Source organism: Leucoraja erinacea, chromosome 19 (genome assembly GCF_028641065.1).
Source record: "Leucoraja erinacea ecotype New England chromosome 19, Leri_hhj_1, whole genome shotgun sequence".
NCBI classification, from domain to species: domain Eukaryota; kingdom Metazoa; phylum Chordata; class Chondrichthyes; order Rajiformes; family Rajidae; genus Leucoraja; species Leucoraja erinaceus.
In genome coordinates this window covers 16,826,164-16,851,564 of record NC_073395.1, presented here as the reverse complement: position 1 = coordinate 16,851,564, position 25,401 = coordinate 16,826,164, and the positions used below count along the sequence as shown (strand labels likewise).

General features: G+C 43.4%; 1 protein-coding gene across 1 annotated transcript in view; it reads right to left on the bottom strand.

The window, feature by feature from the left end:
• kdm5a (lysine (K)-specific demethylase 5A) overlaps positions 1 to 25,401 on the bottom strand; it is a 112,170-nt gene that overhangs the window by 54,719 nt on the left and 32,050 nt on the right. The window contains exons 5-9 of the mRNA XM_055650919.1: positions 19,499 to 19,669; positions 17,149 to 17,205; positions 12,922 to 13,033; positions 9,409 to 9,518; positions 5,930 to 6,088 (exon numbers count right to left, since the gene is read on the bottom strand). Of these exons, the coding sequence (XP_055506894.1) occupies positions 5,930 to 6,088; positions 9,409 to 9,518; positions 12,922 to 13,033; positions 17,149 to 17,205; positions 19,499 to 19,669 (609 nt within the window). The remainder of the gene's footprint in view (positions 1 to 5,929; positions 6,089 to 9,408; positions 9,519 to 12,921; positions 13,034 to 17,148; positions 17,206 to 19,498; positions 19,670 to 25,401) is intronic.

Here is a 25,401-nt window from a genome sequence, read left to right as displayed (position 1 = left end):
GTCCAACCTCCGCAGTTTTGGGGACAAAGCCTTCTCCAGGGCAGCTCCCAGGCTCTGAAACTCCCTCCCCCAACTGATCCGCAATTCCGTGTCCCTCACCATCTTCCAGTCCCGCCTCAAGACCCATCTCTTCACCTCTGCCTATCCTTAGCCCCACGTCCCCCTCCCTTTTCATCTGTGCATTAATTGCCTCATATTGTGTTTTGAATTGTATTCTGTCTTTACTTTATGTACTAGTCATGTCTCTACTATTTATTTCATTCCCCTTACATGTTTCTCCTCTACCTGCTATATTTTTGTAACGTGGCCTTGAGACTCTTGAAACTGTTTTCCACAGTCGCTACCTGGGTCGAGGATGCCTCTTTCCTCCGAGCCGCATCTTCACCCCCTCCTCGCGGCCTACCATCTGGATTGGCGCTGCCTTTCCTACCGTAGACGGGGCAGAGCTTCAGCGGCGGCTCAGCATTGAAGTACCATCGCGGAGGGTCGCCACGTTGGAAGCTCCGGAGCGCTGGGACTGCCGACTTTAACACCGTGGAGCTGTGGTCTGCGGAGCTTCCAGCCGCGGGCGCCGCTGACTTTAGCATCGCGGAGGCCCGGGATCTTTCGCCGAGGTCGCCAGTGATGGAGCTCTGCCCAGCTCGGCCTGTGGACTTCAGGAGCCGTGGTCTCCGGTTGGAAGCGTCCGATTCAGAAATTCCAAGCCGCTGATAGTGTTCTTCCGATGCCGGAGTGCCATCATCCGGCGAGAGGGCCTGAAACATCGGGCCGTCCATAGCGGCGACTGTGGAGGCCTCAATAGGCCCCGACCACGGGTGAACAAGTGGAAGAACTTTTATTGCCTTCCCTCACAGTGGGAAACATTGAATCCGCTGTGGGGGATGTTTTATGTTAAATTCTATAGTGTTGCGTATCTTATTTGTGTGCTGCATGGTAACTCAAATTTCACTGCACCAATTGGTGTGTGTGACAATAAATGTCATTTGTCCTTTGACATTTCCTTTCTCTCCATATTAAGTTCTATTTGCCAGATCTTTGCTCTAAGACCTCGACCCATTTGTAGCCTGTTAGTGTCCTCTTTACAAATGCCGCCTCTCTACTGAAAATTTGCAACGTTTTTTGTTTTATTTCTGAAACCCAGGGTTTGCTGTCTTTTCCTTTCATACTAGGGCATTTGCCTCAGGCTGTGAAATACGTCGCTGGAATGTATGAGAAGGAATTATCTAAGACACACAGCGCGAGTGCCTGGAAACACAGATATGGGAATCGTCACACAAAACTAAAGGAAAAAAAGACACAAAGTGGTGGAGTAACTCAGTAGGTCAGGCAGTATCTTTGAGGGGTAAGAAAGTTGGAAGAGAGGAGGGGCAGAACACAACCCCAATAGGTAATAGGTGGATACAGGCGAGAGAGGCTTTAGTAGGTGTTTGCAGGGGAAAGTACTTGGGGAGGGGGGGGCAAACCTCCAGCAGTCCTTCTAGGACGAGTGGACAAAGTATAGAGATGAAAAGACATGAGGTGTGAATTCCACCTCGTTTAACCTCATCTACTGCATCAGGTGTTCCCGATGAGGCCTCCTGTACATTAGTGAAGACCAAGCGTAGCTTCGTGACCATTTCGTCAAACACTTGAACTCAGACCACCAGTTCAATAAATACACAGTATGAACACTGAATTGTACAATTTTCAGTAACTAACCCCATCCTCCTTCTTCCCCCAAACCCCTCCCTCCACTCTCTCCCCTGTGCCCCACCGATCTCTCCCCTCCCCCTCATCTGGCTTCAAAATTTGCAACTCTTCCATCTTTTTGCCTCACACCTCCTGTCTTTTCATTTCTATACTTGATCCCATACGTCTATCAAACCCACACCCCATCACCCATATCCGTCTATTCCCTGTCAGGCTTCTCCCTGCCCCTCCTCTTACAGCTTTTCTTCCTCCTTCCCCCCACAATCTGTCTGAAGGAAGGACCAAATCCAAGATATCACCTATCCATGTTCTCCAGGGATGCTGCCTGACGCGCTGAGCTACTCCAGCACTTAGTGTTTTTTTCAGTGTAAACGCGCATCTGCGGTTCCTTGTTTCTACAAACTGCTGGAGAACCTCAACAGGTCAGGTAGCATCTGTAGTGGGAAATGGACAATGACGTTTTGGGTCAGAGGTCTTCTTCAGACCAGAAGGGCCCTCCACCTGATTTGCTATCTACTTCCCTTCTCAGATACTGCCTGACCCGTTGAATTTCTCCAGCAGTTTATTTTTTTGCAGTGCAGGTGTTTGTTAGGTGAGGATAGCCAGACTGGCGTTGTGGAACAAAAGCAAGATATGGAGAATAGGCGCAGAGTTTTGGAAGGGAGCATGATCAGGTTCATTGTACGAAAGAGTAATGCTTGCAGGCATGACACAAAATGCTGGAGTAACTCAGCAGGACACGCAGCATCTCCAGAGAGAAGGAATGGGTGACGTTTCAGGTCGAGACCTTTCTTCAGACTGATGCAGGCAAGAGGTGTGTTTAAAACAAAGAGGAAAACAGTGGGTCAAAGACAGTGAGACAGCGAGGTGCTGCTGCAGGTGGTAATACAGTCAGGACTGTGAGAAAGATTGGAACAACATGTGCAAGAGACACAGACTAAAAGGAAAAAAAACAGCAGAGAAGAGTGTTACCAAAGAGCAGTAAATAGGAAAAGACTGTGGAATGAGTGACACGAGTAAAGTGAAAGAAAGGATAGAACAAGTGAGCAGAAAATGACCGAGAAAACAAGAAACAAGTAGCAGAAAAAGTGAGCAGAAAATGGACAGTCTTTGGAGAGGGTTGATATTGGAGGGTTGAAAGTGCATATACAGCTGAATTCATGGAGATGTGTATTTGACAAAATGAACTTATGAAAATAAATGGGTGATAGTTGATGGGAACGGCATCTGAGAAACCATCAGGGAACGAGCCGTCTGGAACACAACATGGGAAAGACAGTGAGGACTACAAGCGTAACAGTGAAGGAAGCCAACTGGCAGGAACAATGTTGTCAGATAGTTAATAGGAGTGGGAAGACTGGAGCAGCATTGCATTCAACTTTGTTCACACAAATAATTGTTTTGCAGAGTGGGGAGGTGCAGGAGTGTCCTCCAGAGGTTGATGGAAGTATCACTAATATTTCTAATAAAGTAATAACCTGGACTTGGAAATAATGTCTATGTCTGCAAAATATATATATTTTTAAAATAATTATCAAGGAAGGCAGTGACCAACACTGGAAAAATTAAGTTAAATAGCTAGATGAACAACCATTTTTTTCTGCAGAAATGTACTGTGATACGTTTCAACAGGAAAGGCAAGGAGAAGCAACTAAATTAAGTAATTCCATATTGGTTCAGGAATAAAGAAACCAGAGTATTAAATAAATATTTCTCAGGAGTCAAGCGGCAGGGTTACGCTGAGACAAAAATTCTGGGAAGCCATTTAAAAATCTGCCAAGAACTTAGGGTTGGGAGTAGGGTGGTGGTAAGAGCTTCAATTAACTGGCAGGGGAAAGGCACAGGAAGGCGTCAGTGAAGTGGAGAAAAACGATTCTGTGTCAAGTAACAGTGGGGAAGATGGCAAGGACAGTGATCACAATTCTGCAAATTTCAAGGTAGTTATGTAAAGCATTTTCACTGAACCTTTAAATCGATGTTAAGGTCCGAAATAAGATGAAGGCCGATTACAATAATTCAGACGGACCCGATGGGATCCATTGACAACAACTGTTTGTGGTAAAGCAGACAGATCGTAAGAGTTCACAACGAAGATGCTCCTTTAAGAGTGAAAGGAAGCAAATGTAAGATTAGGAAAGCCTGGGTTATAAGGAATACTAAACCAAGTGCAGACCCATTGGGTCTGTTCCCCCAATGCAATATTCCACCACTTTCTCTCTCCTCTTCCCCCTCCGATCCTCGGCACAGTGAAATAATGTGGGGGTCGGGGTCCGGGGATGGGGCGAATCACTCCATGTGGGAGTCAGTGGTATGAATCATCCTGTGTGGGTGTGGGGGTAAATCACCCCCTGGTGTGGTGGTCGGGGTCGGGGTCCGGCGCAGTGGCTCTGGCTGGGCGGAAGGACCAGACTGTCCCCAACCCTGCTGCAGCTGATGGGGACGATGCCGGGTTTTTGTCCCCGTGTCCACTGCCCAGAGTTGTGGCCCCGCTCCACGCGGCCCCGTATATGTGGGCGCTGCCAACCCACAGCCCGTCCCAGTGCGGCCACACAGGGGGAGACGTGGCAGAGGACGGCCGTGGGCAGACAGCGCTGACCCCGGGGGTGGAATAGGGGCTGTCCCGAGGAATCTGCTACTTTGCGCCGCTTCTTTGCGCTTGTGTCCGAGTGTCCCTTGGTGCTCGGGGTCAGACCGTTCAGTCACCCTCCAGCCCCGGGCAGTCGTGGGCCAGGACTTGCCCTAAATTCGCCGGCACGCTGCGCTTTTGCAAGTCAGTCACAAAAAACATTTTTATCTCCTCTCTGTCCGTGATGAGCAGTGATGTTGGCGGTTTTTACCAGGTAAGAATGTATGCGTTGCGTGTGTAGTATTGCCGAAAGCTTGAGCGACTCCGTGCATCACGCTCTTTGACCTTGTGACCTTCCATGCAACCCGCCTATTTAAATGGGCCCTTGACCGTGCTTGTACACCTTCTCGTAGAAGGTTAGCGCGTTCTATTCCTTTTCACCTGTGCGTTTACGAGTTTTGACTGCCACGTTTTGTTAGCCTACTAAAATTCCCTTCTTCCGGTTTTTTTTTGGGGGGGAGGGGGGTCCTGTGGCGTCGGCTGATAGTCAGACCACTTACGGCCAAACCCTTGTCAGTGGTCACGAGGGCCGTCACGTGATGTCCTGGGTTAAGGGGAGTGTCCTGCTACATAAGGAGATCTCACCTGGAGATCAAGATTCGACAGGTAGCTGAGCTCGAGACGATACGCACGCTCAGCTGCAGCAGCAATGACAATATGTTAGAGCAGTGATTCCCAACCTGGGGCCATATGGCCCCAAAGGGGCCATGGCAAATCTCAGGGGGGCCACAGAAAAATTTGGGGATTTAGGGGGCCACAGGTTCAATTAACCTTTTTTCCACTAATAATGTCAGGGGGGCGCACAGAAAAAATAAAGAGCCCAAGGGGGCCATGAGCTAAAAAAGGTTGAGAACCACTGTGTTAGAGGACCAAATGTGTATGTATTTCAAACCTATTATGTCTGAATAAAGCAACTGTTTATTCACCACGTTTGGTGCCGTTACAAAAGTATAATTTCTGAACTGTCCAGAGTTTTCCCCTATGAATAATGTTTAAATATTGTCCATGATGCTCCACCAAGTGTTACCAATCCATTTGATGGTTCCCAGTACCACTATATTAATTATGTGTCGATCCATGAATCAAGCTCCATGGGCAGCACAGTGGCGCAGCAGTAGAATTACTGCCTCACAGTGCCAGATAGCCGGGTCAATCCCGACGACCAGTGTTGCCTGTGCAGTTTGTACGTTCTCCTGTGAACGCTTAGGTTTTCTCTGGGTGCTAGGGGCATCCTCCCACATTCTAAACACTTGCAGGTTTGTAGCTTAATTGGCCCCTGTAAATTGTCCCTTATGTGTAGGATAAAACTAGCGTATGGGTGATCATTGGTCGGCATCAACTCGGTGGGCCAATGGGCCAGTTTCCACGTTGTATCTCTAAAGCTAAAAAACATTAAAACTAAAACATTATTTGCTCAACGCGATTTATTCATGTATTGAACCAAACATAGCGCCATCCATGACGGAACAGACATTGTCAGACTCCATTTACTAAAAAATGAAGAACAAAGTAGATAGCTTCCTTAACTAACCAACAAGAGCAGAGTCCTTTATCATCACTTCAACCCAGTGGCTCAGGAATATAAATACTTATAAAAGCACAACAGTGTCTTACCTCAGCCACACACTTTGGACATCTCCAATCTCCCTTTGGCACATCCATAAGAGGAGGAATGAGACAGAATGTGTGGTAACTGTCGTCGCATCCGTCACATAAAAGTAAACGGTCTTCATCATCCCCACGTGCACATACAAGACAAACGTACAGGTCAATCTGCAAGAGATGAATAAGTTCAGTGAAAATGAGTATCTATTTATGAGCCACACACATTCAGAGGATCCATTCATTGAACGTTTCTATTTTTGCATCTTTCTACAACAGAAATCCTGTTTAAACCAGCCCGGCGCATCCTATTGCTTGAAAAGTGGAAGGACATGCCCCCCCCCCCCCCCCCTGGTCATGACTGACCATGGGTGATGCATCCTAGTTGTTGGCCGCTTGCTCCAAACCTCGGCTAGAGCAGCGTCGCTTGTGGCTGAAGAGACCATTGCGGGAGGGACAGTTTCTGTCGCAAAGGTCACATTTGTGTGCGGTCTCTGGTCTGTTGAAGTTGCTGCTCTCCTTTCTGCGTGCCCACTTGTCTGCCGCTGTGTTCGTCAGTTTCTCTTCCCCCATTTTGAGATGTTGGTTCAGAATACCTTTCCACCTCATGCGGTCAGCTGCAAGGCTCTCCCAGGACTCCACATCGATGTCAAGCGCCTTCATATCTCTCTTGCAGACATCCTTGTAATGTAGCTGGGGGCAGCCGATGGTTCTCCTCCCAGATGTCACCTAGAGGATGTCTTTTGGAATACAGCCATCCTCCATGCGGTCGACATGGCCCAGCCACCGCAGTCTGCACTGCCTGAGTAGAGTGTAAATACTGGGAAGGCCATTGCGAGACAGGATCTCGGCGTTGGACACTCTGTCTTGTCAGGATACAGCGGATGCTTTTAAGGGGGAAGGTGTTGAGTCTTCTCTCCAGTCTGGCATATGTAGTCCATGTCTCGGTGCCGTACAGCAGCGTGCTGGTGATACAGGCATTGCAGATTGCTATCTTTGTCTTCACTGTCAGCTTTGGGTTGGTCCACACTCGAATTGTGTGGCGGGCGAGAGTTGTAGCTGCCTTCCCAATCCTCTTGTCAATCTCTGTGTCCAAGGAGAGGTTGCCGATGATGGCGGAGCCAAGGTAGGTGAGCTGATGGATGGCATCGAGTTTGTAGTCGTCGATGGTGACGGCAGGCAGTGCCTCTGTATCCTGCCCCAGGACGTTCGCCTTCTTCAGGCTGATGGCCAGCCGAAGTCCTTGCAAGCCCGATAGAAGTGGTCAATCAGTGACTGTAGTTCCTGCTGGGTGTGGGACACAACTGTTGCGTCATCGACAAACAACACGTCTCTGATGAGAGCTTCACGTACTTTTGTCCTGGGTTTGATGTGGGTGAGATTGAAGATCCTGCCATCTGATCTAGTACGCAGGTAGGTCCCCTCTGTTGCGGTGCTGAAGGCATGCTTCAGGAGCAGAGCAAAGAAAATTCCAAAGAGCGTGGGAGTGAGGACGCAGCCTTGTTTGACGCCACTGCAGATGTCGAAGGGCTCCGAGAGCTGCCACTGAATTGCACCGGCCATCTCTGCTGACAAGGTCGAACGCCTTGGTGAAGTCAATGAAAGCAACATACAGGAGCATCCGCCGTTCTCTGCATTTCTCCTGAAGCTGGCGAAGGGAAAAGACCATGTCTACTATTGACCTTCCAACTCGGAAGCCGCACTGTGATTCTGGATAGACACGTTCTGCCAGCTTCTGCAGGCGGATCAAAATAACCCAAGCAAAGACCGTGCTGATGATGTTGAGGGCCACCAGGAAATAGCTACCCACGCCTGTCATGGTAATATCTATAATCAACAAATGAACAGCATTCTGATCCTTCAGATCAGTCTGAAGAAGGGTCTCGACTGGAAATATCACCCATTCTCACCAGAGATGCTACTGAGTTATTCCAACATTTTGTGCCTAACAGCATTCATGAAATGTGTACAGTCCAACTGCTGCAAGCAGCACATTTGCCAGTTACAATGAAAATGAGTTGGTGAATCTGGTTGTGATCCAAGAAACACATCCGATGGGTGGGCGATATTGTGATGATCCTCTTGGAAGCAGTGATGGAGGGTGCAGTAAAATAAATCAGATGAGCAAGATGTACTACAGATGGTGGAAGAAAGCTTTTGAATAGGCATATGAATATGCAGGGAATGCATACATAACGTGAGAAGACATCGTGGGTTAAAGGACTTGTTATTGTGCTGCACTATGTTCTATGGCAGAATTTGAAGAAAAAAAGATCACAATTTTGGAATAGGATTAGACTATTGAGATAGGGGCATCACCAAATAAGTATTTGAATACAAGAAATGTAGAGGTTATTATTAAATGACATTTACTCAAAGCATTTTCACTGAACTATAAAATTAAAAGCAAACATATTCCAGTGATCTAAAAATATTGTTGTTTAACAGAACACTTAACATCATGAACCCGCATTTAATTATGTTTAGTCATGCAATTCATGTCTTTCAGTTTCTGGCAACTTTGTTAAAATTATTTCTCCAACACTCATTTCTCCAAAGCAGAGATCTGGAAGATAATAAACAATGTGGCTTATTAAACTAGATCAGCAGTAGTCAAACAGGCCAATGAGCTCACCAACTGTGCAAGGAATAGGACAAAATAAGGGTAGATGTCAAAGGACCAAATTTGAACATCTAAAAACTGCAAGTGTGCATACCCGACATAAAAACAAAAACATTGGAAACACTCAGTAGATCAGGCAGTATCAGTAATACTAGTCTCAATACTAGTCTCAATAATCTATGAACCAAATTATTTAATCTGTAGCTTGTCTATAACTTCAACCTCATTTTATCAGACATACTCGTTGGCTGATCCAATCCTACCCTGTCCTCTGCTAAATAAAACTAAATAGTTTTCTCTCCTTCCCTATATTATGTTGAAATTCTTTGGTCCAGCATTTCGTGGACCACCAACTGCCTTGGTCCAATACGTTTTCAATCTGTACTACAGATCTATATTAATTCAGTAATTCTAATTTTGGTTCTCACATGTTACCTGGCAGCATAATGCATTTTAGAGTAAACCCAGCGAGTTTAAAGCAGGGAAGAAATAAGTACTCTGGGCCCTGGCTCGGGCCACTAATCTCCTGTTTTCCTCTGTTCCAGACCCCAGCTGCAAAACAGGCTTACATACTGGCGCATGGCTTACATTAGAGACAAACGAGCGAGACAATGCATCAGAATTTCTGAGCAATTGGATACAGGATTATCATACTTTTACTGCAGTAATAGGTATATGGACGGGAAAGGAATGGAGGGTTATGGTCTGAGTGCAGGTAGATGGGACTAGGTAAGAGTAAGTGTTCGGCACGGAATAGAAGGGCCGAGATAGCCTGTTTCCGTGCTATAATTGTTATATAGTTACAACAGATTTACAATATATCAACACTGTGAGAGGACATTATCTATCAATCCAACTGAGAACTTACAAAGTTTACAGCCAATGCTCCTTTCCGCTGTCTCATCTGCATGCGAGGGAATTGTGATTCCGCACCTTTCTTATGTCCCATCGACTTTACGGTTACTGAAAATTCCTCATCTGAAACAGAAATTCACCCAACATGCAACATGAAAGCTGTTCAGGTCCACAAACTTGTTTTCTGAAACGTGCTGGTCGTTTTCCTGGGCAACAGTTACAGCCCAAACAATGAAACATGGAATTCATATAGAAGGATACTTGATGGTCGACATGGACACAGTGTGCTGAAGGGCGTGTTTCAATAATATTTGTTGTGACTCTAAAATAAACTCTACAATAGAAACCTGTGTCTCAATGCAAATGTGTGCATACATCAGACAAGAATGTGATTGGAGATAAAGGTTTAAAGCTGCTGGAACCAAAAAACAAACTGCGGGAGCAGTTTTTGTGGAGCAGTCAATGCCACAGATCAAAACCTTTCCTCTGGGCTGAATGGGGCTGATTTGGAATGGGTTGGCTCATGATATAAAAACAGAAAGTGTTGGAAATACTCAGACGGTCAATCAACAATTTGTGAAGTGTAAAAAAAAAAAGCAAATGTTTTAGCTCCTGTTTTATTGGCCACTTGATCACAGTTAAAAATGACAGCTAAAAAATGTAATCATGAGCAGGAAAAGAAAATGCAGGGCAGGCATAGTAAATTTAACATCATGACATCCTGCAGCTGATTCGGGAACAACATTACTCAAATTACACAATGTATGTTTGTAAAATTAGGCTGGCATACAAATCAATGATGAACCTAAATGTAGAATAGGCTCAGAGTTGGAACATTTTGTGGAAATCGCAAATTAGTAAAAAGAAAAAAAATGAACATATTGCTGCTATAATTATAATAAACCATCTTTTTACCACCTAGCCCACAAACATTGGTGAATAACGAAACAATTAAAGGTCAAAACCAGTTAAGCTGATTGCAACAATCAGGGCTCACAAATTGAGACTAGACAAGCTTAAAATAAATCAAAGGTGGATTGATACGCAAGGAAATAACTGCTCTGCTCCATGAGCCAACGGGCAGGTAAGGAACCTGTAAACATTATGCATGCTCTAATTTACTTATCAGTCATAATAGCAGACTGGGTTAACATGACCTCAGACTGCATCTACAAACCTCCTGGATATCTTTGAGAGCTCAGTACGTAAAAGACAAACAGAATAAACAACGTTCATTCTCATTACTATAGTGATTCAAATGAAAAAAAAATACAACCAAGCCAAACTAAAGTACAATAGGTAGAGCAAAGGGGAAAATAGAGTGCAGAATATAGTCTCGGCACTATACACACCAGTTCCAGTCCAATGTCCGCAGTGGGGTTGAGGTGACTCTGGCAGTATCCTGGTTTATGGAAGTATCTTTCAGATGTCTGATAATAAAGAGGAAGAAGTTGTTCCCGAGTCCCTCTTCTGCCCGATGGGAGCGGGTTGAAGGCGGAATGACCAGGGTGGGACAAGTCTTTCATTATGTTGGCTGTTTTTCTAAGGCAGCATGGTGTAGATGGAATCAACGGTGAGGAATCAATGTAGTGCACTCTGCTACATCCAGAGTCTCTGAAATTTCTTGTGGTCCTAGGAAGAGCTGGTCCTAAACCGAGCGGCGATGTAACCCAACAGGATGCTCTCTATGGTGCATCTGTAGGAACTTTTAAGAGTAATTGGAGAAGTGATGGAGTCATGATAAAGTCGATAACCAGCTCCTTTGTCTTGCTGGCATTGATGAATGGTGCCTGGATACGATGTTACTATGTTCTCTACCTCCTTTCTATACTCCGTCTCATCTCTGTTTGTGATCTGGCCCATCACAGTGGTATTACCTGCAAACTTATAAATGGAGTTAGAGCTGAATTTGACCAAACAGTCGTGCGTATATCGGGAGTGTAGCAGGGACTGAGAATGCATAGTTGTGAGGCATCAGTGTTGAGAATTATTGTGGAGTAGGTGTTGTCACCCATCCTCACTGAATGCAGTCTGTTGGTCACAAAGTCCAGGATCCAGTGGCAGAGGCAGGTGGTGATTCCAATCGATTTGAGATGGGTTTGGCTGCGATTATGGTGTTGACGGCAGAGATAAAGCAAATAAATCGGTCTAACATAAAAATTTATGTTGTCTTTGTGTTACAGAGATGAGTTTAGGGTCAGGGTGATGGCATCTGCTATGGACCTGTTGTGACAGTAAGCAAACTGCGATGGATCAAAACTAGCTGGGAGGCTGGATGTGCACCAGTCGCTCGAAGCACTTCATGACAGTGGATGTCAGAGCCATTAAACGGTAGTAATTAAGGCACACTATCTTACGTTTCTTTGGCACCAGGATGATTGGGATCTTCTTGAAGTAGGTGGGGACCTCAGATTGGAGTTGTGAGAGCTCAAGGATGTCAGTGAATACCTCTGCCAGCTGATCCACACAGGTCCCGAGGACAAGGCCAGGGATTCCACCAGGCCAGTTGCTTTTATGGATTCACTCACAGGAAAGCCCATCTTGCATCTGTCACAGTAACCGTTGGTATAGGCACACTCAAAACTGGCAGGGTGGGTTCCTCCACCAACCTTCTATTCAAAGAAGGCAACATTGGGGAGGGAACCGTTGTTGCCATCGATATTGCCTGACTTCGCTTTGTAACCAGTTATATCGTGCAAACCATTGCCACAATCTATGGGTGTCTGTATCATTACCTTGGGTTCCAGCTTGATCCAGAATTCACCCTTGGCATTCTTCATAGCTCAGCAAAGGTAGCAGATAGATTTCTTGTACCGTTTGACCTGAATGCAGCAGACTTGGATTTCACCTGGGAGTGCACCTCGTGGTTGTGGAAACACGTGTATTGTCTTCTTTGGTACAGGGCCCTCTCTATCCTCGCTGATGAAGTCTGTGACAGCAGTGGCACATTCATCTAGGTTAGCCACAGTGTTCTTGAATAAAGACCAGTCCACCGACTCAAAACAGTCATGAAGGATCTAATCTATTTTCTCCGACCAGCATTGCATGACTTTCTGTATGACTTAAAGTGTCTAGCGATTAATTATATACTCCCCTTACATTCAACCTCCCAAAAGGCTGACACCTCACACTTGCTCAGATTAAGCTCCATCTGCCATTTCTCCACCAATTTCTGTAGTTTATCTATATAACATTGCATACTTTGACGGCCTTCTACACAGACCATAATTCCAGCAAATACATAAACGTCTTTAAATATGCTGCTGAACCATTTCCTAAAGGAGCTTCCCAATCACAAGCCAAATCAAAAGGATAATAATGCATTATGACGTATAATACTCAGGAGCAAAACATGTAACTGTGTTACTCAAACGTTCAATTAGCTGCTCGATTGAAAGCAATTCAAAACTTCAATTTATCGTGTGATACTTTTGAAATTATGCAGTTACTAAACTATATTGTGAGATCCTACATCCAACCCATCCACCTCATTCCCCTTCCATCCCATCCCATCCCATCCTCTTACCCTCTCTGTCCTTCGTCCTGAGACCAAGACCCAACATTTTGGGACCAGCACCAAAGATCTGCAGTTTCCGCAATTCTGTGTTTCTGGCAAAATCATCTTCAGAAGAGTCACCCTGCAGAGAAAATAATTTTTGATCATTTTATAACCATTAAAAGAAAAATCTAATTAGTGAGCTACAGTTACCAAAGCAGGTTTCATACTGGATACAGATACCCATACAGGTTTTGATAGTTGGGCAGAGAAATGATCAAAATATTCAGCCTGAAGACAGCTAGATTTGAGCAGTTGCAGAAGAATCAGACAAGGTCAAAAGGAAGTAGAGATCATCAGGTGAAACCTTCAAAGAGGGCATAATTAGTATTATGACTACATGTGGTCTAATGAGAAGAAAAGGCAGGCCGGCTAAAACTACCAGTTCACAAAGGTAGTTAGATCAAAGGAAACGGAAAAGGAGGCTCCAGGTAAATGTCTCAATTATAATACAACAGAAATATCAAGCAAAATGCAGCTGCAGAGAACAAAACTGGGTGGCAAAAGTTTTGATGTTGACAATACAAACTAAATGAATACGTGAGATGATGACGTGCAATGGGGTGAGAAAACGAAAAGTAGTACTTTTTGAAAGGTGTGAAATTTAAATGGTGAGAAATAAAAATGCTTGATAAAAGAAAATCATTTGTGTCGACAACATGACACAATTGGGGTATGGAAAACAGTATAGCTGATGCATGCATGGACTTTCGGAGTATATGCAACTGATTTACCTGCAGATTGAAGACAAAATTAAAGGGATGTATACTAAATAAATAAAAATTGTACAATCCACATCAGATTGGAGAAAAATATGTAACATTATCCTCAGCATCAATAATATGATCATTGGTCCTTGCAGCATGATATCAATTAAAATAATTCCAAACTTGGAAACACAAGCGCAGATTTAAATTGCAGGACTTGTGGCCCTTAATTACAATTGCAATCAGATGCAATTTGGATTAGAAGATCCAAAAGATAATCTGTGTAAGGAAGAACTGCAGATGCTGGTTTAAATCACCCGCTGAGTTACTCCAGCATTTTGTGTCTACCAAAAAATAATCATGCTGGTTTAAAATATTTTGATTCAAGCACCAAGGTCCAAGCAAAAATTAAACCACAAAAAATGGATTGAAGTAATATGGGAAGAATAAGCCCTACACGCAACATTTCTTTGCATGTCTGCGCCCACCAGCAAAGCTCCAACCCCAGATTTGCCTTGTCAAGCTTTCACAATATTTTTTAAGTAGCTGAACTAAATTTAATGGGGGGGTTTTTCCCCCATTCACAGAGCAATCCCAGAACATACCAAACTTTACTTTGAGGCATGCCAGCAGCTTGGCAGGGAAATAGGTACTTCCCCACACTGTCTGATCTAGTGAGGTGTTCAACAGCCACTACTCACAGAAGCTAGCAAAATGGGTTAGATGTGGCAGGTGAGATTTGATGCAGAGATTTTAAAAGAAAAAACAATCGAAACAACATAAACAAAATGGCTTGGGAGATATAGAACAAATCTTTGAATGTAACAGAAGACTGTAAAGGAAAAAAAACACACAATTCTGTCTTTTAAAATGCAAGGAATTTATCAAAATCTTCAGAACTCTGACTAGTGCCAGCTGCAGAAATGTGTTCAATTATGAGATACTTTAGGAATATGAAGACAGTACAAAGGAAGGGAGCCCAAAAAGCATAAAAGACGAAGAATCAGATCCTGGGTTGGCAGGATTGAGGCTTCTTCTTCTTCTTCTTGTGTTTGTGGCAGCAGAAGTTATGTAACGCCCTCCAGGCGAGATTACGTGACTAGTTTTATATTCAATAGAGTTTAGAAAATGAAAGGAGGTTATTTTGAATGATGGGCCAAAGTCTCAGATTAGGGTCTCAAGGGATTTAGGACTGAGATCAGGAGGAATTTCTTCAGAGCCTGGCGATCTTGTAGAATTCAGCATCAGAGGGGTAGAGAGGCTGTCGCCAAAATCTTCTAATTGAATAAATTGCCAGGCACAAAAGGCATCACGGACTATGGGAAGAATGGTGGAATACTGTGATTGTGACGGAGAATCCACCACGATTATATTAAAAGTTGGAGTGGTCTTCAAAGGTCCACTACCTACTCCTATTTTTCATGTTTATCTGTAGAGAACCTGGAAAAACTGAAACTATTCTCACGCCAATGAAGATTAAGAGGTTGAATATGAGTAGTGATAAGTATTAGATTTCTGATGAAGTAAATTGGTAAAATGTATTAGCTGCATGACCAGATGCCCACAGATTTCAGGTAATTAGCAAAATATTGACAGATGACATGAAAATTTGTCATGTCAGCTTTAAAAACATTTGTTTAGACCAAGGCAGGAATATTAAATACAGCTTTGGTAGCCACACCACAGGAAGGACATGATGCACTGGAGAGGGTGATAATCAGGATATTGCCCGAGATGAACCATTTCAATTGCCCTTCCCATTCAACTGTGACCAGTCTGTCCTTGACTTCACCACTGCCACGGTGAAGCAAAATGAAAACCAGAATACCACAATCGTTTTCCACTTGGGTAGCCTGCAACCTTGGTACGAACATTGAATTTTCCAATTTTAGAGGATGGTTTTGAAGTAACCACACTGTTTTCTGTTTCCCATTTATATACAAAATGAGGACAAAATTCCTTCCCTGAACACCATTTCATGTTCCAGCATTTCACAACGGCATTTACACTTGACAGATTCTTTGCTCCCATGTTAGAACCACCTTTTCCTGACTGGGAAATGGTTACAGTTTTAAGAGATTCATAGAGTCATACTGCACGGTAACTGAGCATGAGCAGAACATCATGCACCCATTTACACGAATCCCATTTCATTCTCCCCACTTTCATCAACTCCTCCGAGATTCCACCACTGATCTACTGGCAACAATTCAAAGTAACCAATTAACCTCACAATCCAACATCTTTGGGATGCGAGAGAAAATCAGAGGAAACACACAAAGTCACAGTGAAGACACAAACTTCATACAGACCAAACTTAACCTGCGAATTCAACCCAAGTTACTGAAGCTGCGAGGCAACAGTTCTACACTTGTATCATCATTTAACACTTCCACCTGCTTGTGTCCTCCTCCACAATGAAAAGTGGATTGATATTCTATAATGTGAGGCATTATAAAAAATAGTTCCAAAACATGGCCTATATCAACATATGAAACATAACATAACATTCTTGGCCATACAGGATGCATGACCAAGAATGAACACATGAATGGAATTAACTCTAAAATAGCTTTCTAATACAGAAATGCACAACTAATAGCACTGCCAGGAACTGGGTACAAATTCTTGTCCTTCCTGATGCCATGCAGGGAACCTTGCATTTCTCGCTAACCTTTTCGTGAATCTAGCAAGAATCTAACAATGCATCAATCCACATCCTAGTGTGGAAATTCTGCCTCTAAAGATGGAACAAGTGGTGCAGTCGCTGAGCACCTGGATGTGGGGCTTGAGGCGGCACTATCGTTAGTACGGCAAATACTGGGGATCTGAGAGGATCTGAATTGGTGGACAACAGAAATCCAAAGTTCTCTCCCTCATCTCCTTCTGTTAGTAGAAACTGCTGACTTCCGATCTGTTAGACGACACACCTCCGTACCTTGGAAATTTCTCAATGGTTAAAACACAAAGACCAGCATGCACCATTCAACTGGTTTCCATCAGGAAATCCATGGTCTGGAGTCAACACGGTGTAACGAGAGTGTAAAGTCCACACAGTTCTTCAACACATGAAGCAGATCATGCCAGATTTTAGAAATGGCCTGTACTTAAGTGCCCAGGTGTAGTCCTGATTCCCACTTCGCAGCTGAGTGGCTACACCACTCAATTCAATTCACCTAACACCAGCCTTCAAACACAGCATTATCCCAACAGGTTGTGGGCGATTCATTGCTTGACTACATCAGCAGCGTATTTATTACCACTGGATATTGTAGTGGCTCCAGCACAATTGTGACATGCAAATTCATAGTGTTTAAAACAAGAACAAAGGGCAGGGATGCACACCAGGTTTTCGGTACAGAAACAAAGGGACTAAGCTAATGTCTTGGTTCTAAAGCATGCCTGCGAGTGATTGGACTGGAGGACCAGAAGTGCTTTAATAATCCAGTACTCTATGGGGACAGGTAATGCAATCAAGTATTTCACCTACCTGATTCAAGTTTTTCACAGAGTCAGGGAAGATACGCACAGAGGCACTTCCAGAAGTCTATAACAAGACAAATAATAGCACAACTAATTGGCAATATACAAACAATACAGAGATACTCACTATAATGATGCCAACAACTAGAAAAATTTGCAGATTTGTACTGAGGTGGAGTACCTGCCCAAATTGGCATCAATGGAGCCAAAATGGAATTAGTCAAGAGCTTCAAGTTCCTTGGCATAAATATCGCCAACAATACGCCCTGGGCCAACCACATTGCATCTATGGCCAATAAAGGTACAGCAACACAAAGAGTCTGAAGAAGGGTCTCGACCAAAAACATCACCCATTCATTCTCTCCAGAAGTTGCTCCAGCATTTTGTGTCTACCTTCGATTTAAACCAGCACCTGCAGTTCTTTCCTTTATACCAACACCTTTAATTCCTCAGAAGACCAAGGCAGTTCATCATGTCTCCAATGACTCTTCCCAACGTATACAAAAGCACCTTAAAAACATCCCATAGAGATGCATAACAGCTTGGTTGGGCAACAGCTCTGCCTCAAACTGTAAAAAAATCCACAATTACTGATGTAGCCCAATCCATCACAGAACAACCTTTCCTTAATCAACGATCTACACTTCATGCTGCCTCAGGAAAGCAGCCAACCTAATCAATAACCCATCTCATCCCATTCATTTCCTCTCCTCCCCTCTCCTGTTGGGCAGAAGATACAAAGGCTTGAAAGCACATTCCACCAGATTCAGTAATAGCTTCTTCCCTCCTGTTATCAGACCACTGAATGGTCCTGCAATAAGCTAGGGTGTAGTCCCAATCTTCCATCCTTGGGAGTGTTTTATGTGACTGCAGTACTGGTAACATATTCTACATTCTGGTATTTTTCTCTTTGCATTGTTTCTTGTACGTGTGTATAGTCTGGTTGTACTTACATATTGTATGATTTGATTGGACTAGATAGCACACAAACAAAGCTTTTCACTGTATCTTGGTACACATGACAATAATAAACCAACCCCAAGCAACAGTTTTTAAGTGAACATGTTGAATATCAGAGAGCTGCTGGGGTGCAAGTGGCAGAGGAAGGAAACAGCTGATCAGGGGATCCCCGCATCTAAGGACTTCCGGGTACTGACCAGAAACTACACTGCATGTGACAGAATGCTTCACATTCAGCTTGTGCACGAATGTATTGGTGGGCATAATTAGAATTGATACAAATCTAACGATTTTTTAAAATATTAATTGTACATGCCAATGGAAGGAAAATACATTAAAAGAAAAAAAAACTTTTGGACAATATCAGCAGAACATTCCTGGGCCAGAAGAAGCCATGGGCCTTGGATCTCACAGCACAGATCCAACCCCACATCTGAATGAATAGGACTTCTCTGTCACCAGCAGGCGTCAAATACAATAATTACATACTTTATTTCTTGCAGAGTATCGAAGTTCTGTTGGATTCTGTAATGGCAGGATTACACCGTGCTGGAAAATCTTTTTACCATGGTGGAACATTCACAAACACCACATTGTCAGAGCATTGACTCCACCACCACAGCAATAATGCCGGGGCTGATGGAAATCACTGTGGCTAACTTCAATCATCCCACAAACAACTCCTCCTCTTAAACAGGTTTACTTGCCACTTATCTAAACCTTACTCCCTTCTTTTAATTCCATCGCTCCTGCCCCTTTCACTTTGCCTCCTTTGATCCCCTTGCACCTCTATTTCCCCCCCTCTCACTCTGAAACATTCCTTCCTCATTTCCCTCTACCCCGCAAAGACTCTCACTCAATTTGATCAGGATCAGTTATCAACATGTAAGGAAGAAGACTGGCCGACATGCTTACCTGGCTCCTCATTCCTCTTCCCAGGACCGTTACTTCCCTCCCTTTATACAATATAGCATCCAAAAGTATAACTATTCTTATTTTGCAAAAGGAGCAGTCAGTATAAAAAAAGCCGTATGTTTTTGGAACTTACAATCATTTATAGTAAGGCAAAGAAAATTGGCGATACGTAAAAAGAATTGCAGAGATCTGAACATTAAAAGATCAGAGAACAAAGAGATAAGAGTGAGTATGCAATAGGATTTTATTCAATGAGAATATTAAAATATGTCATTGGAAAAAATTAAGATAAAACATTTTTTAACCTTCAAAAATGATTGTCTGAGTACAATCTATTAGACCATTCAAGAACGGTTGAAAAATCGTACTATTAATTGGAATTTAATAAAGATTTGATAGCTTCCATTAAAAACTCCCTCATCACAAGCACTGTGAAAATAACTCACCAAGTGCTGCAAAATTTTTATGTTGATTGATCTTACCAAGAGACTGGCTCCTGACTGAAACAGTTCATATGGATATAGAATTCTCTCGTAGTGGGATCGTAAAAGTGAGCCAATGCCTTTTCCTTGTGGATAACTCATTCGACTAGCCACTTTGGCCCATTTCTTTTCTTTACACACCAATTCAAATCCACCCTCACTTGCGACGACCTAGATGAAGGAAGTACAACTTTAGTTAATACATTTATGCAAAGACTATTTAATTTAATATTGATTAATGCAACGGCCATGTTCCTGATGCATTAGTGATGTGTTTACTAAACCATAGGAAGCAGGAAGACAACAAATTATATCCATGTTTTGTGCCTAGTTAACCCGGGTTCCAACGCACCCTTCACAATCAAATCTGCGATAACGTCACTGCTTTGGCAAGATGACCATTAATTGTAGACCTTATGTGCATTAATTAAATCCCAAATTCAGCAAAATCGGAATATTCTAATCCTAGCCAAGGCCAATTTTGCACATGAATAGTTAGGTGGACAAAACAAGGAACTGCAGATGTTGGTCTACAAAAAAAGATAAAGTGCTGGAGTAACTCAGCAGGTCAAGCAGCATCTATGAAGAACACGGGTAGGTGGTGTTTCAGATCGAGATCGTTCTGCAGACAGTTTGTGATTGCGGGGGGGTGTTCTGGAAGAGAGGAGGGGTAGGACAAAGCCTGGTGATAAGTAGATACAGTAGAGGGGGGATTTTGATAAGCAGATGGTTAGACAATGGCCAGAGGTGAAAAGACAAAGACAAATTCTGCATCACTCTGATATGTTAATCTCCGTCTCATCTGTACACAAGAGCTTTTTCCAGAACTGTGGTTGCTCTTTTAAGTACAATATACATCAATGATTTGGATGAAGGGATTCAAAGTAACATTAGCAAATTTGCAGATGACATAGCTGGGTGGCAGTGTGAACTGTGAGGAGGATGCTATGAGAATGCAGGGTGACTTGGACAGGTTGGGGGAGTGGGAAGATGCATGGCAGATGAAGTTTAATGCGGATAAATGTGAGGTTATCCACTTTGGTAGCAAAAACAGGAAGGCAAATTACTATCTAAATGGCATCAAGTTGGGAAAAGGGGAAGTACAACGGGATCTGTGGGTCCTTGTACATCAGTCTATGAAAGTAAGCATGCAGGTACAGCAGGCAGTGAAGAAAGCGAGTGGCATGTTGGCCTTTATAACAGGAGGAATTGAATATAAGGGCAAAGAGGTCTTTCTGCAGTTGTACAGAGCCCTAGTGAGACCGCACCTGGAATATTGTGTGCAGTTTTGGTCCAATTTGAGGAAGGACATTCTTGCTATTGAGGAAGTGCAGCGTAGGATTACAAGGTTAATTCCCGGGATGGCAGGACTGTCATATGCTGAGAGAATGGAGCAGCTGGGCTTGTACACTCTGGAATTTAGAAGGATGAGAGGACACTCATTGAAACATATAAGATTGTTAAGGGCTTGGACACGCTAGAGGCAGGAAACATGTTCCCGATGTTGGGGGAGTCCAGAACCAGGGGCCACAGTTTAAGAATAAGGAGTAAGCCATTTAGAACGGAGACGAGGAAACACTTTTTCTCACAGAGAGTGGCGAGTCTGTGGAATACTCTGCCTCGGTGGAGGCAGGTTCTCTGGATGCTTTCAAGAGAGCTAGATAGGGCTCTTAAAGATAGCGGAGTCAGGGGATATGGGGAGAAGGCAGGAACGGGGTACTGATTGGGGATGATCAGCCATGATCACAATGAATGGCTGTGCTGGCTCGAAGGGCCAAATGGCCTACTCCTGCACCTATTGTCCATTATTGGCAAACTGTAACCCAGCTATCCTATTTTTGCGGCTAACCAGTGGTTTACATCTTGCAGTGTAGCCTCTGAAGTCTTCTGCGGACAGTAGTCATTGACAAATCCACAACTGACTCCTGAAGTGTTTCTGATCAGTCAGACAGGTGTTTGGGTGGTTTTCTTATAGAGGGAATTATAGAGGGAATTCTTCTATCAGCTGTGGAGGTCTTCCTTGGCCTGCCAGTCCCTTTGCAATTAGTAAGCTCACCAGTGCTCTCTTTCTTCTTAATGATGTTCCAAACAGTTGATTTTGGTAAGCCTAAGGTTTGGCTGATGTCTCTTAACAGTTTTATTCTTGTTTCTCACTCATAATGGCTTCTTTGACTTTCATTGGCACAACTTTTGTCCTCATGTTGATAAACAGCAATGAAAGTTTCCAAAGGTGATGGAAAGACTGGAGGAAAGACTAGGTGCTGAGCTCTTTCATATACCTGCATTAAGGAGGTAATTAAACACACCTGAGCAATGACAAACACCTGTGAAGCCATGTGTCCCAAACATGATGGTGCCCTAAAATGGGGGGGATTATGTATAAACACTGCTGTTACTTCTACAAGGTGAAACCAAAATGTATAAAAATGGCCTTTAATAAAATCTGACAATGTGCACTTTAACTACATGTCATTTTTTCTATTACAAATCTCAAATTGTGGAGTACAGAGGCAAATAAATAAGTGATGGGTCTTTGTCCCAAACATTATGGAGGGCACTGTAGGAACAGATATGTAGACAGATTACAGAAAGATGCAAAAGCAACAGGATTGTCATAGTAGCAACTTTAACTTCACTAATATTGACTGGGACTTACTCAGTGCAAAAGGCTTAGATGGGGCAGAATTCGTTAAAAACATCCAAGAGTATTTTCTGATCAGCACATGGATAGTTCAACTCGACAAGTGACGTTACTGGACCATCTATTGGGAATTTAGGTTGGCCAGGTGACCGGAGCTTCAGTGGGAAGTATTTTTGGATTTGTGATCACAACTCCCTAAGTTTTAAGAGGGAACTGCAGATGCTGGAGAATCGAAGGTTACACAGAAAAGCTGGAGAAACTCAGCGGGTGCAGCAGCATCTATGGAGCGAAGGAAATAGGCAACGTTTCCCGAAACCCTTTAAACTAGTTAAAAAGTCTGAGGAGTAGCCAGAAGGGGAGGGTAAATAGTGGGGATGAGGAAGGCAGCAAGACTACAAATTGGGAGAATTCGATGTTCATGATGAAGCAGGAGCTTGGGAGAGTACTATGAGCCTTCTGGCTACTCCTCCTTTTCCCTTTCTTGTCCCGAACCAGTTTTCGTTGCCTATTTCCTTCGCTGGGCAAGTCCACCTCCCTAAGTTTAAACATTAAAGTCTGGGAGTCTTTAAAGGATTGTTGCTTGGGATAAAGTTCAGGGCAAGACTGTTAGTCTTTAAAGGCCTTTTGAGAAAGTTCAGGACTGTTATGTTTTAGAAAGGAAGTAGGATAAGGATGGCAAGGTAAGGGAACCTTGAATGATCAAATAATTTGTAAATTTGGATTAAAAAAAAGAAAAGGAAGCATATGTAAGGTTTAGAAAGAAAGAATTAGGTAGGACCTTTGAAAACTACAAAGCAAGCAAGAAAGAATTCAAGAGTAGAAACAATGAACTGCGGATGCTAGCTTATAAAAAAGACGGTGATGTCATATTGGGGTTGTCTGTACGGATTTGTGAGTTTTCCCTGTGATCATGTGGGTTTTCTCCGGGTGCTCTGGTTTCCTCCCACATTCGAAAAACGTACAGGTTTGTAGCGTAATTAGCTTCAGTAAAAATTGTAAATTGTCCCCAGTGTGTAGGATAGGGTTGGTGTACATGGGTGGGGTGGGAGATTGCAAACTTCATGTGGTCCGCCCTGTTTTCGACTAATGCAATCAACCCAATGTTCACAATGAAATAAGATCAAATAGAACAAGTTGTCCTGCAACTTTAGGCTGTGCCCGCCATATGCAAGAAGTAGTATACGGGGTGATCACTGGTCGGTGCGGACTCAGTAGGCCGAAGGCATGTTTCCACGCTGTATCTCTAACATCTGAAGGGCTGGTGTACTGACAGAACTCAAGCACACAATTAGAAGGAGCAAACGAGGCCATGAAATATCATTGGGATTCTGATCAAAGAAATTTGCACACCTTTTCATACATATATTAAAAACAAGAGGAAGAAGATGGGACTGTTCAAGGATAAATAGGGAATTTGAGTTTGTAGGCAAAGATGTAGGTGAGCTATTAATTAAATACTTTGCATCTGCATTCACCAAGAAGGACATGGAAGACAATGATATCAAGTGTGGGGAATACTAACATGCCAGGACAGCTCAAAATCAAGGTGGTGGTAGTTTTGGGGCTCTTGACTGAGCATTAAGGTGAATAAATCCCCAGACCTTGATCGGATCTATCCCAGATTATTGAGAGAGGCAAGAGGAGATTGCCTTGATAAAGATTCGCGTATCTTCTCCAGCCACAAGGGTGGTTCCAGACTACTGAAAAATAACCAATGTTGATCCTTTGTTCAAGAGGGCCTAGAATGATCCTGGAAATTATAGGCCAGAGAGCCTCACACCAGATGTAGGGAAGCTGTTGAAAAAGATTCATAGGGATAAGATTTACTCACATTTGGGGAACAATGGACAACGTATAAATGAATTGGACGTAAATGTAGATAGGTTGATTCAAAGGTTTGCAGTTAATGCCAAAATTGGTGGTGTTGAGAGCAGTGAGGAACAACAAAATACACAGAGGCACTTTGTCGCTGCTGGTAGAGCTGCTCCCTCACAAGGCCAGAGAGCCCAGTTCAATACTGGCCCCGGTTGTTGTTTGTGTGAAGTTCTCCCTATGTGTGGGATTCCTCCGGGTGGGCCAGTTTTCTTCCACATACCAAAGACAGTGGGTTTGTAGGTTAATTGGCCTCTGTAAATTGCCCCCAGTTGCGTAGGAAGTGGATGCAAAAGTGGGATAACATAAAACTAGTGTGAACAGGTGATCAATGGTCAGCATGGACTAGGTGGACAAAAGAGTCCTTTTTCATGCTGTATTTTTAAACAAAACTAAACAGCAGGATGTAGATCAGCTTCAGGCATTAGAAACTGCAGATGCTGGAATCTTTAACAAAATACAAAATGCTGGAGGAACTCAGCGGTTCAGTAGCATCTGTAATGGGAACGGACAGACGATGTTTCAGGTCAGGACCCTCTTCAGATGCTGGAAAGATGTGTCCCCTAGAGGAAGGATTTAGGATCAGGGGGAACAGTTTGATCATAAATGGTAGGTAGTTTAGGATTGTAACTGAGATATTTTCCACTGAGTGGGCTGTGATATTTTGGAATTATTTAACTGGAACAGCTGTGGGACTTCTGTTGTTGGGCTCAATCAAAACAGAGATTAGGACATTAAAGGAGGTACAAGGATAATCCTAGAAAATGTCACTGTGAAACATCATCAGCCATGATTATGATGAATAGTGGGTGCAGGCTCAGAGCTGGGTGGAGTATGCCTGCTACATGTCTTTGTTTTTAAGCAGTCACACGAGTGAAAAGGTTTGTTCACAATTCTCCTCCATATCAGTCTTCAATTATGGTTGTTTTATGATGTTCACATGCTGACTAATTTGCCAGAAGATGGCAGCACAGTGGTTAAGTGAGCAGATTAGCAATCTAGAAGTACAGGCTCAAATCTCACCATGCTATGTACATTTGAATGCAGTTAATCAACTGTGATCTTTAAAAAAACACTACTCCTGGTAAAGGTGACTACAAAAATAGCCAATTGTCTCAGAAATCCATCTGGTTCACTGATGAGGGAATATGCCCATGTCCCCTGTCTGACCAAGCTAGCAAGGTCGCTCCCAGCCCAGTGTGCGTTTTATATTTCATATACATCCCAGAACGATGTCCGATTTAGATGAGCTGCCCCACACATTATTCAATAATGAGATTGATATGCCCTAATAATCAAGCCTTGCATACACTGTGTTACAATCCTTTCCTATTTTCTATTTAACCAGCAAGACAAATCTACAGGAGGCTGTGGTTCAACGGCATGCAGG